Raw genomic sequence first — 18,327 nt, 5'->3', positions numbered from 1 at the left:
GAACATCTTTCTTATGATATTTACCACACACTATGACAATTTGTTCCTTATATGTGTGTCTCTCCCTTTAGGAGATGGTGAGTTTCTTAAGGGCAGGGAGCCTGATTCATTTTTATATTACCATTGAGCAGCTCAGCGTCTGGTACATTATAAATGATCAATTCAAGTTTGTGGCATTGTCTTAAGTTTATGATATGACTTTCTCCTTCTCCACTTGGCAAGGCAATATGAGTAATTTCAAAATGTCAGACTTTGGACTGTTTGTGTTACAAGTATCCAGAAAGCTTCTTAAAAAAACATGGATTTACAAACAGAAAAACAGACTCTTAAATATGGAGAACAAAATGATGGTTGGCAGAGGGCAGGTGGATGGGGGCTGGGAGAAATAGATAAGGGGATTAAGAGTACACTTATCTTGATGAACACTAAGAAATGTATGGAATTGCTGGATCATTAGATTGTATACCTGAAACTAATATAACACTGTATGTTAATTATAGTTGGATTAAAAAAAAAAAAACTTCTGTAGAAAATGAAAACAACAAAAAACCATCGGGGCGCCTGGGTGGCTCAGTCATCAAGCATCTGCCTTCGGCTCAGGTCATGACCCAGGGTCCTGGGATCAAGTCCCGCATCGGGCTCCCTGTTTGGCGGGAAGCCTGCTTCTCCCTCTCCCTCTCCCCCTGCTTGTGTTCCCTCTCTCGCTGTGTCTCTCTCTGTCAAATAAATAAATAAAATCTTAAAAAAAAAAAAAAGAACAAAAAACCATGAATTTATGAATTCTACCCCCTAAAGATTCAAAGAGGCTTAGGTTGGGCTTAGGAATTTGTTTAGTTGTTGGTCTTTGTTTTAAATTCCTCAGTTGGTTCTGATGCACAATCTAGTTTGGAAATCACCACTAAAGCTATGCTTTAACTAAATGCTATGACAGTAATCTTCAGAACATTTACTATCTGTGTGACCTTGGCAAGTTACTTAACTGATATTTTCTCAGTAAATAGATTCAATAGGACCACTTCCTGTGAATGTTATGAGGAGTAAATGAGTTAATTTATGTAAAGAGCATCACACAGTGCTTGGAACATAGTAAGTGCAATGTAGACGACTTTTAGTCACATTAGAGAGAATCCAATTCAGTCTTCTCATTTTATTTATTTATTTATTTATTTATTTATAAAGTTTTTATTTATTTATTTATTTTAAAGATTTTATTTATTTATTTGACAGAGAGAGACACAGAGAGAGAGGGAACACAAGCAGGGGGAGTGGGAGAGGGAGAAGAAGGCTTCCCACCGAGCAGGGAGCCTGATGCGGAGCTCGATCCCAGGACCCCAGGATCATGACCTGAGCCGAAGGCAGACACTTAATGACAGAGCCACCCAGGTGCCCCCAGTCTTCTCATTTTAAATATGAAGAAACCAAGGCCTATGATATATTATAGAACTCATGCTTTTTTGGTTCCTGCTTGACTCTCCTCAGTTTACAAAGATTCACTGACAAGGCCATCATATAGCAAAAACTCACATTTCTATCTGCCCCATATTTTTAAAGGTATCAGCCAAAAACAAAACAAATGTAACGCTAACCTCCCCATTAATCAAAACATCCTCAAGAAGAGTTAAATAGCTAGTAACAGAATGGAGCTGCAGGGGTAGATTTATTATGTATATGTAATCAAACAGGTTATAATACTTTATAATGATTGTCTTATGAAATCTGAAATTTTAAAGTAGCCTTTGCTGCTTTAGATGGTAAAAACATGGAGGGGAAGAATGGGTTAACTGTCTTCCCAGAAGGAGCCAAAAGAAGCCAAGAGCAGTGTGGAGCCCTGAGAGGGGAGAAGGCCTTCTCCATTTAGACACTTCACACAGTGCAATGCAGGCCCCACTCTGCAAGGGGCTGACTCTACCATGTAAGCTCTTATTTTGTTCAATACTGTATCCCCAGCACCTAGAACAATATCTGACCCTGATGAGTGCACAATAAATGCTTAAGAATAAATAATTCAGACTAGGGAGGGCAAAGGTAGCCCACACCTGGAAAGGGACCCGTGATCTGTTTTCAAGTGTGACATATACCACAGTTCGGGCTAGAATAGCATCAACTGCTTCTTTCAGCACTGCGTATGTAGCATCTAGCCCAGTATGTGCTCAGTTAGTGTGTGTTGAATACATACATGTTGGTTGAACAAATGTCAATTAGATAAACCCAGGAGATCTTCATTTGTCAGTAGATTAAAATGACGTGTGGTGAAGATATCAGTTCTTTTTATGTAGCGGGTGCTTTTACTGGGCTACAACCCCATTTACCCTACAAATCTGCATTATCTTTACACAGGGATTTGACGAAGTAAGAATCCATTCCAGTCAGCTCTGTCCAAATTGCCACACATTCCAAGTTAGTGGAATCTAAATTAATACAAATTTATTGGAAAGAAGATTTTAATTTAGCACCACAATATCAGTGCATACACATGCATACCCATACACGTGAATAAAAATCCAAAGTCCTCCAGCATTTTTCTGTTTCTCTACTTTGTCCAGACAGTGAAAGAGGAAAGGATTATTTTCATCATCGATGAGGGCCAGTTTATTGACTCAGCCTCCTGGGCCTTTATGGAGAAGCTGATCCGGACGGTTCCTATCTTCATCATCATGTCCCTGTCTCCCTTCACTGACATACCCTGTGCAGCGGCTAGGACCATAATGAAGAACAGGAACACCACCTACGTCACCCTTGGAGCCGTGCAGCCTAAGGACATCCGCAACAAGGTCTGCCTAGACCTCAACGTCAGGGGCATCCCCAAAGAACTGGACACGTGGGTATCCTGTTTCTCCCCTGCGGTCTTCACATCCGTGTCCATTCCCCAGATCCAGACTTCATCAGATTTCTTAAGATACATCTGAAAGCACCCGTTTCGGTATTTTCACTGGTCCTACCTTTCAAAAGAGCCATTTATCATCCTTTTCCTTGTTATCGCTCCTGTTACGCCTCCTTAAACTTGGCTCAGTGACATCAGTTTGGCTTCCCTTTCATCGTGCTGGGTATAGACATGCTCGGTTTAATCAACAGTGATAGAGGGCGTCATCATGGGCAAGTGTCACAAAAGGCAAACTGGTAAGCTTTAAAGACACAACCTGCAAATAAGCAAGGTCTCACTCGGCTGTCGGTAATGTAGGCTGGACTTGCTGTTCCGTCTGTGGCAGGTGTTGAAGGCAGGCTCTTTAGTCACTGCTCTCTGAGCCTCTCAGTGACTCCCCCACTGGGGTCCAGACAGTGGTCACCTTAACAACGTGGACAGTGCCCCTTCTTTAGCTGGCTGCTTACAACCCACCTTGGTATCTGCATCCATTCTTTCTGATGAGTTTGCTTTGCTTCTGGAAGAAAGATGTCTGGAACAAAGTCCCATTTAAAAGAACTCCAGGCACGAATTTGGCATGCTCTTTCCCCTTGTCTCTCGCTCTTTCTCTTTCTATGTGTATGTGTGTATTTCGTGTGTATGTGTATCTATACATGTACATTTACCTTTTGATCTAGCAGCCCCAATTCTAGGACTCTATCTCAAAGATTTATTAACAAAGCTATAAAGAGACATATGGACAAAGTTTTATCGAAGCATTATTTGTATTAGCAAAAAACTGAAAACAATCCAGATGTCCATCTCTGAGAGGATAAGTAGGATAAAATAGGATGCATGCACACAGTGCAGCACTACATAGCATTAAAAAGAATGAGAAAGATCTACTGATATGGAGGGATGGGCAGGATATATTCTTGAGTGAAAAAACAAGGTGTAGCCAAGCGTGCAGTAGGGGTAACATGCTGTCTTTTAGGTAAAAAAAAAGGGGGGGGGATGAAATACGTCTGTGTGCTTTTGTTTATATGTTTAAAAACAAACATTGAGAAGATAAGCCAGAAACTAACTGACATGGTTATTTAGAAGGTGAGCAAGGGAGGCAACACCGAGGATGTACCTGATTATATAGTTTGGGCTTTGAAAAAAATGTAAATATTTTATGTAATTTTAAAAAATGAAAGAAAAAGAAAAAAAGCAACCCTAAAAAAGGAAAACAAGTGGAAACAGAGAATATTGTTATTTTCAAATAATGAGTTTTTTCAAATAATTAGATGCGTCAAATATTTTTCCTTCCTAAAAGATGGTTGTTTGGTGTAAACAGGTCGCCTTGTTTCTACTGCAGGTACCTGGTGGAGGGAAGCTGTGGGATTCCGTTTTACTGTGAAGAGTTGCTAAAAAACCTTGACCATCACAGGGTACTTGTTTTCCAACCGATGGAGTCTGAGGAAAAGACCAATATGACCTGGAATAACCTGTTCAGTAAGTACCCCGTTAAGACTCTTTCTCTTTCTCCTTCTGCAGGGAGGGCGGGAATGGGCTTTTCCACTGACTGCATCCTATAGCGTCAGGGGGTTTGGGGAGGCAAGGAGTGGCGACCCGATATCCGAGATTACGAGAGAAGTTAACATTTCCTGTGGGGACTCACTGAACTGGGAGGAAGAATGTGTGCCTTGGAAAGAACACGGAAGAACACTGGGGAATCTTAAAGCCCAGAACCAACACTGAACGGGGAGTTAGACGTTAAGTAAGGGGAGAAAATTCCTTGATTTTCTTTGGCAGGCAGCGATTATAAAATGGGGGTAAAGGAACTCAAATCCTTTTTTTTTTTTTTTAATATTTTATTTATTTATTTGACAGAGAGAGACACAGCGAGAGAGGGAACACAAGCAGGGGGAGTGGGAGAGGGAGAAGCAGGCTTCCCACGGAGCAGGGAGCCCAATGTGGGGCTTGATCCCAGGACCCTGGGACCATGACCTGAGCTGAAGGGAGATGCTTAACAACTGAGCCACCCAGGTGCCCCTCAAATCCTTTTTCATTTATTCATTCAACTGAGCACCTTCTCTGTGTCTGACACCCCAGGAGGTACTCTGGGAACCTCCTGGAGTATAAATGAAGTACCTGAATCAATATACTTTGCTACCTCTTTTTTTAAAACAAATAATACAGAGAGATTTCGTGCACCCTCTACCCAGTTTTCCCAGTAGTAACATCATGCAAAGTGGCCGTATAATAGCATAGCCGGGATACTGACACTGAGGCAGTCAAGACCCAGGTTTCCATCTCCACAAGGACCCCCCTTGTTGCCCGTTTTATAGCCACGCCCACTTCTGTCCCCCCACCCCACCTGCCCCCTCCACCCCCGGCAACCTCTAATCCACTCCCCATTTCTGTAATTTTGTCATTTTAAGAATGGGATCTAACTGGACTCATACGATATGTGTAATGTCTTGGGGTTGTTTTTTGTTTTACTCCTCATGACTCTCTGGGGGTCCTCCAGGTTGTCAGTGTATCGGTGGGTTGTTGCGGTTACTTGCTGGGCGGTGTCCCATGGTATGGACGCCCCAACAGCTTGCTATCCCATCCGCCTGTTGCAGAATCTGGGCTGTTTACAGCTTTTGGCTATTACAAACAAAGCTCCTACAAGCATCGTGTACAGGCTTTTGCATGAATCTAAGTTTTCATTTCTCTAGAATAAATACCCAGGCATGCAATGGCTGGGTCGTATGGTAGTTAACACTGTGAGTTTTTCGTTCTTTTTTTTAAACTGCCAAATTATTTATTTTATTTTTTTAAAATATTTTATTTATTTATTTGACAGAGAGAGATAGCGAGTGCAGGAACACAAGCAGGGGGAGTGGGAGAGGGAGAAGCAGGCTTCCCGCCGAGCAGGGAGCCCGATGTGTGGCTCAATCCCAGGGTCCTGGGATCACGACCCAAGCCGAAGGCAGACGCCTAAAGACTGAGCCACCCAGGCGCCCTTTATTTTATATTTTTAAAGATTTTATTTATTTATTTGAGAGAGGGAGAGAGAGAGAGCGCACAAGCAGGGGGAGTGGCAGAGGGAGAGGGAGAAGCAGGCTCCCCGTTGAGCAGGGAGCGCAATGCGGAGCTCCATCCTAGGACCCTGAGATCATGACCTGAGCAGAAGTCAGATGCTTAACTGACTGAGCCACCCAGGAGCCCCTAAACTGCCAAACTATTTTCAAAGTGGCTGTATCATTTTACATTCCCATTAACAGTGTATGGAGGGAGATGGAATTTTCTGCCATCCTTGCCAACAATTGATGTCACTATGTTTTTTATTGTAGCCATTCTGATAGGTGTTTGGTGATATCTAACTGTGGTTTTAATTTGCATCCCCCCAATTGCTAATGATGTTGAATATCTTTTCGTGTGCTTTTTTTTTTTTTGCCATCTCTACATCTTCTTTGGTAACTATCTCTTCATGTTTTTTGCCCATTTTCTAATTGGATCGCTTGGGTTTTTTTTTTTTAATGTTGAGTTTTGAGAGTTTCTTTTTCTTTTTTTTTTAAGATTTTATTTTATTTTTTTTTGACAGAGAGACACAGCGAGAGAGGGAACACAAGCAGGGGGACTGGGAGAGGGAGAGAGAGAAGCAGGCTTCCCGCTGAGCAGGGAGCCCGGTGCAGGGCTCGATCCCAGGACCCTGGGATCATGACCTGAGCCGAAAGCAGATGCTTAACGACTGAGCCACCCAGGTGCCCCGAGTTTTGAGAGTTTCTAATCTATTCTAAATAAGGTCTTTTGTCAGATGTAGGTTTGCAAATATTTTCTCTCTGTAGCTTGTCTTCATTTTCTGCAAAGGATCAAAGTGTTTTAATTTTGACAAAATTCAATTATCAATTTTTCCTTTTATGAGTCATGTTAAATCCAAGAACTCTTTTTTTTTTTTTAAGATTGTATGTATTTATTTATTTCAGAGAGGGAAAGAGCACACAAGTGGTGGGGGGAGAGGCAGAGGGAGAGGAAGAAGCAGACTCCTCACTGAGTAGGGAGCCCGATGCAGGGCTCAATCCCAAGACCCTGGGATCATGACCTGAGCCGAAGGCAGATGCTTAAGTGACAGAGCCACCCAGGTGCTCCAAATCCAAGAATTCTTTGCTTATCCTTAAATGTCAAAGGTTTTTCCCTATGTGTTTTCCTTTTTTTTTCTCAAAGTTTTACATCTTACATATAAGTTTGTGATCCATTTTGAGTTAATTTTCTTTTTTTTAATATTTTATTTATTTATTTATTTATTTATTTGACACAGAGAGAGAGAGAGAGGGAGGGAGAGCAGGAATACAAGCAGGGGGAGTGGGAGAGCAAGAAGCAGACTCCCCGCTGAGCAGGGAGCCCAATGTGGGGCTTGATCCCAGGACCCTGGGATCATGACCTGAGCCGAAGGCAGACGCTTAACTGACTGAGCCACCCAGACGCCTCTGAGTTAATTTTCATTTAAAGTGTGAGACTTGGGCTCCTGGGTGGCTCAGTTGGTTAAGCGACTGCCTTCGGCTCAAGTTATGATCCTGGAGTCCTGGGATCGAGTCCCACATCGGGCTCCCTGCTCAGCAGGGAGTCTGCTTCTCCCTCTGACCCTCCTCCCTCTCATGCTCTCTGTCTCTCATTCTCTCTGTCGCAAATAAATAAAATCTTTTTTTTTAAATTTTTTTATTGTTATGTTAATCCCCATACATTACATCATTAGTTTTAGATATAGTGTTCCATGATTCATTGTTTGTGCATAACACCCAGTGCTCCATGCAGAACGTGCCCTCCTCAATACCCATCACCAGGCTAACCCATCCTCCCAACCCCCTCCCCTCTAGAACCCTCAGTTTGTTTTTCAGAGTCCATCGTCTCTCATGGTTCTTCTCCCCCTCCGATTTCCCCCCCTTCATTCTTCCCCTCCTGCTACATTCTTCTTCTTCTTTTTTTCTTTCTTAACATCTATTGCATTATTTGTTTCAGAGGTACAGATCTGAGATTCAACAGTCTTGCACAATTCACAGCGTTTACCAGAACACATACCCTCCCCAGTGTCCATCACCCAGTCACCCCATCCCTCCCACCCCACCCCCCACTCCAGCAACCCTCAGTTTGTTTCCTGAGATAAAGAATTCCTCATATCAGTGAGGTCATATGATACATGTCTTTCTCTGTTTGACTTATTTCGGTCAGCATAATACCCTAAATAAAATCTTAAAAAAAAAAAAATTTAAAGTGTGAGACTTAGGTTGAGGCCCTTCTTTTCCCCTTCCTACCCCCCATGCATGTCCTTTTGCCCCAGCACCATTTATTAAAAGGCTGTATTTTCTTCCTTGAATTGCTTTGGCACCTTTGTCAAAAATCAGTTGGACGTATTTGTGTGGGTATATTTTTGGTTTCCTATTCTGTTCCATTGATCTATGTGTCTATCCCTTTGCCAATATCATTCAGTTTTTATTACTATAGCTATCTAGTCTTGAAAAAGTCATGTAAAACTGATTCCTTCCACTTTCTTCTTCTTTTTTCAAAATTGTGTTAGCTATTCTGGTTCCTTTGCCTTTCCATATGAACTTTAGAATAATCTTGTCTGGGGGTGCCTGGGTGGCTCAGTTGGTTGAGTGTTCGACTTTTGGTTTCAGTTCAGATCATGATCTCGGGGTCATGAGATAGAGCCCCAAGTCAGCTCTGCACTCAACAGGGAATCTGCTTGAGATTATGTCCCTCTTCCCCACTCCCTCAAATAAATAAATAAATCTTTAGAATAATCTTGTGTATATCTACAAAAATCTTTGAGGGTTTTTTGTTTTTGTTTTGTTTTTTTAAGATTTGTTTAGAGAGAGAGAGAAAGAGAATGAACAGGGGAAGGGGCAGAAGGAGAGAGAGAATCCTGAAGCAAACTCCTTGCTGAGTGTGGAGCGTGGAGCCAGGCATGGGGTTCAATCCCAGGACTCTGAGATCATGACCTGAGCCAAAACCAAGAGTCGGCTGCTTAACTGACTGAGCCACCCAGGCTCCCCCTTGGAGAGATTTTGATAGGAATTTCAATATATATGCATTGCATTGTATATCAATTTGGGGCAAATTGACATCTTTTCTATCTTGTCTTCCAGTCCATGAACACAGTACATCTCTTCCATTTATTTAGATTTTCTTTGATTTCTTTCATGAGTCTTGTAGTTTTCAAGCATACAAATCCTGTGCATGTTTTATTAGATTGACACATAAATATTTCTTTTTAAAAAAATATCGTAGGGGTGCCTGGGTGGCGGAGTCGGTTGAGCATTACACTTGGTTTCAGCTCAGTTCGTGATTTCGGAGTCGTGGGATTGAGCCCTAAGTCAGGCTCCATGCACAGTGCAAAGTCTGCTTGGGATTCTCTCTCCCTCTCCTTCTGCCCCTCCCCACTGCACATGTGCTCTCTCTCCCTCTCTCTTAAATAAATAAATCTTTAAAAAATATATATATATATTGTAGGGCACCCGGGTGGCTCAGTCGGTTGAGCTGCTGCCTTCGGCTCGGGTCATGATCCTGGGGTGCTGGGATTGAGCCCTGCGTTGGGCTCCCTGCTCAGTGGGAGCCTGCTTCTCCCTCTCCCTCTTCCACTCTCCTCTGCTTGCGATCTCTCTCTTCCTTTGTCAAATGGATAAAATCGTAAAAAAATAATAAAATAAAAAAATATATATATTGTAAATGTTATATGTTTTTAATTTTGGTGTTCACATGTTCATTGCTAGTATGTAGAAATGCAACTGAATTGTGTGTATTTATCTTGTTTCTGTGTCCTTGCTGAACTCATTTATTAATTCTAGGAGATTTTTATTTTGTAGAGTCTTTGGGATTTTCTATGTACAAAATCATGTCGTCTGCAAATAGGAACAATTTTATTATTTCCCTTCCAATCTGTATACTTTTCATTTCCTTTTCTGGCCTTTTCAACTGGCTAGAACTTCCAGCGCTATGTTGAATAAGAGTGCTATGAGTAGCCATCCTTGCCTTATTCCTGATCTTAGGGGAAAGCGTTCAATCTTTAAGCATTAAGTATGCTGTTAGCTGTAGGGTTTTTGTAGATGCTCTTTTTCAGGTTGAGAAAGTTCCCCTTTATTCCTATTTTTCTGAGAGTTTTTATCATAAATGAGCTTTGAACCTTATCAAATTATTTTCTGCATTAATTGGTATGATTATGTTAATTTTGTTTTCTGTTAATATGATAGATTACATTGATTGACCTTCAAATATTGAACCAGCCTTGCATCCCTGGAATGAACTCCATTTAGGCATGTTCTATTATTATTTCTGCATATTGCTGAATTCTATTTGCTTAATCTGGTGTTAAAGATTGTTGCATCTATATTCATGTGGGATATTGTTCTGTAGTTTTCTCCCCCTCTTTCTCTTTGTTGTTTTGTCTGGTTTTGGCTTCATGGTAATACTAGCTTTGTAGAGTGAAATGGGAACTGTTCCCTCCTATTTCCTAGAAGAAATTGTGTAGGATTGGAGATAATTCTTCCCTAAATGTTTGGTAGAATTCTCCAATGAAACTATCCCATCCTGGAGATTTCTTTTTGGGGAGTTTTTGTTTATTTATTTGGTGGTTGAAAATGTATTTATTTTTCTTCAAATGATCTTTTCAAGCAATAAATAAAAACAGGCATGTTGACTTTTCTAGAAAATAAAACCAAACAAAAAAAATCCCCTAAACTATATACATCCTACATAAATACAAGCATATCAAATGTAAAAATGACATCACTTTGAAAGATGGGTCTATTAACAAAAGTTACAAGTATTGCATTGCTCTGTCTTCAAGAAGCCTCTTCCCCATATGACTCATAAGCTCTAAGGATGGGTAGGGTGCTCCTGGGGGACAGGGGTATCTTCAAGGGGTGAAACTCCTCCATCTTGCTTTCTAGACAAGGAAAATTTAAGGGAAAACCTCAACATCTTTTTGGGGAGTTTTTAAATTAAAATTTCAATTTCCTTAATAGTTATGGGGCTATTCAAATGATCTATTTTATATTATATTAATTGTGATAGGTTTTCTTTTGAGAAACTGGTCCATTTCATCTAAGTTCTCAGATTTATGTGTCTGGAGTTGTTCAGAGTATTCATTTAATATCTTTTTGATGTCTGCAGGGTCTGTAGTGATATCCCCTGTTTCATTCCTGATATTGGTAATTTGTATTTTCTTTCTTTCTTGTTAGTCTTTACTACAGATTTGTCAATTTTCTTGATCTTTCAAAAGACTCAGCTCTTTGTTTTGTTGATTTCTGCTCTTCTTATTTCCTTCGTCCTGCTTGCTTTGAGTTTAATTTGCTCCTCTTCATTGTTGGAGGTTTAGATTATCAGTTTGAGATATTTCTTATTTCTTATGTATGCATTTTTAGTGCTATAAATTTTCCTCATGGTACTGCGTTAGCTATGTCTCACAAATTTTAATATATTGTATTTTTATTTTTATTTGATTGAATATCTTTTTAAATTTACCTTGAGTTTTCCTCTTTAGTCATGGATTATTGAAAAGAATGCTGTTTCCAAGTGTTTGGAGACCTTTTTGTTATCATTCTGTTATTGGTTTCTGGTTTAATTCCATTATATTTAGAGAACATGCTCTGTACAATTTCAATTTATTTTAAATTTGTTGAAGTTTGTTCACAAGATATGGGCTATTTTGGTCAGTGTTCCGTAGGCACTTGAAAAGAATGTATATTCTTGCTTTTGTTGGTAGAATGCTGTATAAATGTTGGTTAGATCCTGATGATTAATGGTTGTCAAATTCATCTATATGCTGGCCTGATTTTCTGTCTAATTGTTCTACCAATTGCTGAGGGAAGAATGTTGAAGTCTCCAGCTGTAATTGTGGATTTGTCTATCAGTTTTCGCTTCACTTATTTTGCAGCTTTTTTGTTTGGTGTATAAACATTTAGGATTGCTATTTGTCTTGGTGGATTGACCCTTTTATCATTATATGATATCCCTCTCTGTCTCTGGGAACTTTTTTTTCCAAATGTTTATTTAAATTCTAATTAATTAACATACAGTACAATATTGGTTTCAGGAGTAGAATTCAGTCATTCATCACTTACATACAACACCCAGTGCTCATCATAACAAGTGCCTTCCTTAATACCCACTACTCATCTAGCCCAACCCCTACCCTCTGGTAACTTTCTTTGCTCCAAAGTCTGCTCTGCCTGATATTAATATAACTATTCTTGTTTTCTTTTGATTAACATTTGCATGTTATTCATGCTATTCTTTTACTTCCAGCCTGTGTATATCATATCATATCATATTATATTTGAAGTGAATTCTGTGTAGAGAGCAGGTAGTTATGTTTTAAATATACTCAGGAAATTTAACTTTCAATTGTTATATTTAGACCATTTACATTTAATGCAATAATTGTTATGTCAGAGCTTAAGTCTGCCATTTTATCTTTTGTTTCCCTTTCTTCTCCCCATGTCACTGTTTTCATTTTCCTGTCTCCCATGGCTGTTTGAGCATTCTTTAGAATTCTGTCTTCATTTATCTACAGTATTTGTGAGGCTATCTCTTTGTATAGCTTTTTTAGTGATTGCTCTAGCTATTGCATAATATATGCATATGTTATCACAGTCCACTGGTGTCACTGTTTTAACAGTTTGAGTAAAGATTAGAAACCTTACTCCTTTTTACATTCCATTACCATCTACTATTTGTAATTATTTTAAATATTTTCTCTGGGGCGCCTGGGTGGCTCAGTTGTTAAGCGTCTGCCTTCAGCTCAGGTCATGATCTCAGGGTCCTGGGATCGAGCCCCGCATCGGGCTCCCTGCTCAGCGGGAAGCCTGCTTCTCCATCTCCCACTCGCCCTGCTTGTGTTCCTGCTCTCACTATCTCTCTTTCTCTGTCAAATAAATAAATAAAATCTTAAAAAAAAAAAAAAAAAGAATTCTATCTTCATTTATCTATCATATTTGTGAGGCTATCTCTCTGTATAGCTTTTTCAGTGATTGCTCTAGCTATTACATAATATATGCATATGTTATCACAGTCCACTGGTGTCACTGTTTTAACAGTCTGAGTAAAGATTAGAAACCTTACCCCTTTTTACATTCCTTTACCATCTACTATTTATAATTATTTTAAATATTTTCTCTGGGGTGCCTGGGTGGCTCAGTCATTCAGTGTCTGCCTTCGGCTCAGGTCATGATCCAAGGGTCCTGGGATCGAGCCCCACATGGGGCTCCTTGCTCAGGAGGGAGCCTGCTTCTCCCTCTCTGTCTCCCCCTGCTAGTGTTCCTTCTCTTGCTTTTTCTCTCTCTGTCAAATAAATAAATAAGGGGCGCCTGGGTGGCTCAGTCGGTTAAGCGTCTGCCTTCAGCTCAGGTCATGATCCCAGGGTCCTGGGATCAAGCCCCACGTCCAGCTCCCTGCTCAGCGGGGAGCCTGCTTCTCCCTCTCTCACTCCCCCTGCTTGTGTTCCCTCTCTCGCTGTGTCTCTCTCTGTCAAATAAATAAATAAAATATTAAAAAAAAAAAAAGGGGGCGCCTGGATGGCTCAGTCGTTAAGTGTCTGCCTTCGGCTCAGGTCATGATCTCAGGGTCCTGGGATCGAGCCCCGCATCGGGCTCCCTGCTCAGTGTGAAGCCTGCTTCTCCCTCTCCCACTCCAGCTGCTTGTGTTCCCTCTCTCGCTGTGTCTCTCTCTGTCAAATAAATAAATAAAATCTTTAAAAAAATAATAATTAAAATAATAAAATAAGTAAACATTTTCTCTGCATACATTTAGAACCACATAAGGTGGTTGTTATAATTTTTGCTTGAACTGCAAATATAATTTAGAAAACTTAAGAGGAGAAGGGAAATCTATTGTATTTACCCATATTTTTGCTTATCCTGTTCTTTATTCTTTTTTGATGTTCTGTTTCTTCTTTTATTGTTTCTTTTCTGTTTAGAGAATGTCTTTTAGTCATTCTTTCAGGGTAGGTCTGCTGGCTACCAATTGTCTTAGTTTCCCATTATCTGAGAATACCTTGATTTCCCCTTCATTCCTGAAGGATATTTTTGTTGATATAGGATTCTGGGTTGACAGTATTCTCTCTCAGCTTTTGGGATGGAAGCCAAGGCTCCTCCCTCAGCCTTTGCTGGTGGGAGCAGGTATGGGCTACAGTTACTTGTTTTTGTTTTTTGTTTGTTTGGTTAGCTGGAGTAAAGTGGTTTTTGTCAAAATTTTCTATCTCGCTAGCTGCCCCTTTGCTGGTCCTTTGGCAGAAAGTGCAGGCTATTGTTTGCAACCCTTGCTGTTTCTAGGTTGTTAAGATTCTTCGCTCCACATCTGGGATATAAGGCAAAAAGAAAACTCAGGAAAATCACTGCTATGTTGTTCCTTGGGTCCCAATGTCCCTAGCCAGTCTGACTTCTCTCCACCTTCAGTGTCTTCTTATATTTGCTTTATATATAATGACACGGTTTTTAGTTGTAGTTAACAGGAGGAATAGACAAAAACATGTCTACTCCAGCTTTCTAAGGAATGGAAGTTCTCAAATAAGTGATGGGGGTTTTACAGCTATAAGCACTGTGCACATTAATATTGCTAAGCTTGCAGAATAACAACTCCTTCCTCTGAGACAAATTTAAGGGTGAGCTTGTAGATGGAAAATCAGTGCCATGCTTAGATGAATATTTGTATTAAAGGAGCTTTTGGTGCTGGTTTTCTACATATAGCAGGATAGAAAATTATCACCTAAAGGTGATAATAAGGGAAATTTCACAAAAAAATTCCTCTTGCTTCCTGAAACTCCCCATGTCTCCTGCATGATTGAATGAAGCGCAGAGGCCCCGTGTCCCTCCATGAACTGTGTTTCAGTCTGTGGCTTCATCTGCTGCCTCTCATTCTGTGTATAATGACAGGCCCACAGGACCACATGGCCAGAGTGGCCACATCTAGAGGAGAAACGAGACAGACATAGGTTTGCTTTTTAAAAGAAAGCTATTATTTTTTCTGGGTAATCATGATTAAAAAACAGTCAGATAAGGCTTTTCTTGGCTAAATTAGTTTTAAGGAGGGTAATGAATCATCAGATGGACAATGCGTGCTAAGATCATTATTTTTAGATAAGTCCCTTACAGTAATATATTAGCCAATGAATTAACAAAAGGAAATTTGTAAATATAAATACTACTGAACAATACTGTTCTTACATTTTACATGTTTATTTGTTCCACAAACATTTATTCAGTGTCTGTTAAGAGCTCTTTTCAAAACAGGTGACTCCTTTAAAACCGTTCAGTATCTTCTGGGGTGATTGAAAAATTCTGAAACTTGGGGCACCTGGGTGGCTCAGATGGTTAAGTGTCTGCCTTTGGCTCAGGTTGTGATCTCCAGGTCCTGGGATCGAGCCCCACGTCGGGCTCCTGGCTCAGCGAGGAGCCTGCTTCTCCCTCTGCCTCTCCCCACTGCTCATGCTCTTTCTCTCTTTCTCCCTCTGTCTCTCTCTCTCTCCCTAATGAATAAATAAAATCTTTTAAAAAAATAAAGAAAAAAAATTAAAAAAGAAAAAAAAGAAAGAAAAATTTTGAAACTAGAGAGAGGTTTTGGTTGCAAACAATGTGAATGCACCAAATGCCACTGAATTATAAACATTAAAATGGTTAATTGTACATGAATTTCACCTAAATTTTAAAAAAAACAACAACTATATACAATACATGATCCTAGACTGGATCCTATATTGGAAGAAAAAAATGCTAAAGGACATTATTGAGTCGGTTGACAAAACTGGAATATGGACGGTAAATTTCTATTTCAATGTGAAATATTCTGAAGCTGAAGAGTGCACTCTAGTTATGTAAGAGAATCTCATTCTTAGGAAATACAGAGTAAAGTATTTGGGGTAAAGGGGCATGAATTGTGCAACTTGCATTCAAATGCTTCAGAAGAAATATGTACATATAGAGAAAACAAAGGTTATGGCAAATGTGGCAAAATGTTAACAACAGGTGAACTTGAATAAAGAGTACACAGTTTTATTCTTACAACTTTTGGTAAGTTTGAAACTTTTCAAATAAAAAGATTTTTTAAAAACATACAACATTTACTAACATAATATAATAAAATTAAATTAAATTTAAAAAAACCCAAACGTACAACATTCAGTGGTTTCCCACTGAGCTTATGACGAAATCCAGCCTCCCACCTGGGACTGGAAACCCCTTCAGGACCCGACTTTCACACCTGTGTGGTCTCATCAGTGTTCTGAAATGTGCTTCAGCCACACCAGCTGCATTTCTGGCATTTCCACTGCCGGGACACACGCCGCGCTCCTTTCTGCTTCAGACCACTGTCCTCTCTCCTCAGGCGCCTCACACACACTGTTGGCTCCTCTCTCCCTCAGCTCAGGTGTTGCCTGCTCAGGGTGACTTTCTCTACCTCAGTCTAGCTGAAGAAAGCCTCCCTGACCCTGCACCTCTTGTGAGTCTCTGTTCCTTCATACAACTAAGTCACATTATGATATTATCCTATTAATTTATCTATCTGTTGTTCCTTGTCTCTCTGCCACTGTTGGAATTTAAACTTTGTGAGGCAGGAAATCTTGTACATTTTGGAATCTTTAACCCCAGAACAATGCCCAGTACCTAGGGGCACTCAGCTGACACTGGTTGAGTGATTGAAAGAAGGGTCATCCCAGTTGCTAGGTCCTAGAAAGGGAAATGAAAAAGCATAAAAGAACATGGACCAAGTCGTGCCCTTGAACCTCACTTTCCTACCCCTTACGCACTCATACACACTCACACCGGGCCCCTTTTTGGGTATTCCACCCTGCCTTGGCCTCCCTCATTCTGAATTCTTCCTGTCCCCGCACCTCACCTCTCTGACCAGTCAGCCCTCAGCTTGGCTCCCTGGGTCTACTCTTCCAATGACAGCTTTCTTCAAGTTCCATCCTTAGCCCCCTTCTTTGCTAGCTTGGTTCTCTCTCCCCAGGCGTTATTCATCTGTTCTCCAGCCTTTGTGTGTGTGTGTGTGTGTGTGTGTGTGTGTGTGTATGCATGTGTGTAATCTTCAACCATAACCTCATTCTTAATTCTAGATGGTATATTCCCAATTGCCCATTGGATGGTCTTCTAGACCCCCCTCAAACTCAACCTACTTAAACCTTAATGCATCGCCCTCCCTCCCATACTATAGCTCCTCCTCTATCTCCCAGCTTGATTCTTGGCAACACTCGTGTCTCAGCTCCATCACCAGACCCGTTTCCTCAGTAGGCCACGCAGTACCACTACCTAGTCCTACCCACCATCACTTCTTCATATTCCATTGTTGCTGTTTGTTACACTCTGGCATGATGACTAATTACTTCAGTATCTGTCCCTAAGATTTTAAGCTCCTTGGGGTTGGAAGCATGCACTATTCACGTTTATAGCCTTCACAGGCTATGGTGAAAAAAAGGTCTGTACTGTATCGACATCGAACTCTCTGACACTGTGCCACTCACATGGGGCTTGTTTACTGCCTGGAAGGGTAGCCCTTTGTGTACATATCTTATCTCTCCAGGAGATTAGAAACTTAGCTGTGTTCACCTTCATATTTCCACATCACATATCATGCTGTTACATGAATGACTGGAGGAATAAGGAAGTAATGCATTTTGGAGTACCAGGAGACAGTTACCAGGCAAGTGTACTATCCAACCTCACCATTTTATTTTTTTTATTTTTATTTTTTAAAGATTTTTTTTTTCTTTTATTTGACAGAGAGAGACACAGCGAGAGAGGGAACACAAGCAGGGGGAGTGGGAGAGGGAGAAGCAGGCTTCCTACTGAGCAGGGACCCTGATGCGGGGCTCAATCCCAGGACCCTGGGATCATGACCTGAGCCGAAGGCAGACGCTTAACGACTGAGCCACCCAGGTGCCCCATCAACCTCACCATTTTAAATATCTCTTTCTGATAACCATGTTGTAAGTTGAGTACAATCTCCCACAGAACGTGTTTGCATCTGAGTGTGGATATTTGAATGTGCATACAAATATATGTTACTACATACTATAAGATACACACTGATAATCTTTGAATCAAATTTCTATAAAACTGCATATACTCCGGAAGACTTCCAATAGTTATTCCCAATACTTTTGGGGGTGGCAGAACATTTTTGCATACATTTAGGTTTTCATATATTAGTTTACTTAAAATGCTATTCCAAAATACTCGGTGAGCCAACACACATCTCTACCTGCTCTTTCTCTCGCAAGATCCATCTTGAAGTTTATTGGAAAATCAGGATAGTGATAGCACAATGACTCTCAATTGTTCTTCCTTTTCATCTCCCTACAGAGAATTTTAGTAGGCCAACCGAGGAATTAAAAATATTTACTCCTAATAATGAGGAGGGAATTGAAGTCTGTAATCTCGCCAGTGGTGTCAGATTGAAAAACCTGTCACCGCCAGCATCATTAAAAGGTAAGGAAGATTTGACCCCATGTTCCAGGACCTAGACTCCCC

At 40.5% G+C, this 18,327-nt stretch overlaps 1 protein-coding gene across 1 annotated transcript in view; it reads left to right on the top strand.

The window, feature by feature from the left end:
- ADCY10 (adenylate cyclase 10) overlaps nt 1-18,327 on the top strand; it is a 73,637-nt gene that overhangs the window by 28,189 nt on the left and 27,121 nt on the right. Inside the window, exons 16-18 of the mRNA XM_036076754.2 lie at nt 2,544-2,818; nt 4,200-4,336; nt 18,160-18,285. Of these exons, the coding sequence (XP_035932647.1) occupies nt 2,544-2,818; nt 4,200-4,336; nt 18,160-18,285 (538 nt within the window). The remainder of the gene's footprint in view (nt 1-2,543; nt 2,819-4,199; nt 4,337-18,159; nt 18,286-18,327) is intronic.

Source organism: Halichoerus grypus, chromosome 7 (assembly GCF_964656455.1).
Source record: "Halichoerus grypus chromosome 7, mHalGry1.hap1.1, whole genome shotgun sequence".
NCBI classification, from domain to species: Eukaryota; Metazoa; Chordata; class Mammalia; order Carnivora; family Phocidae; genus Halichoerus; species Halichoerus grypus.
The sequence above is the reverse complement of the archived record's forward strand: the minus strand, read 5'-3'. Positions and strand labels throughout refer to the sequence as shown.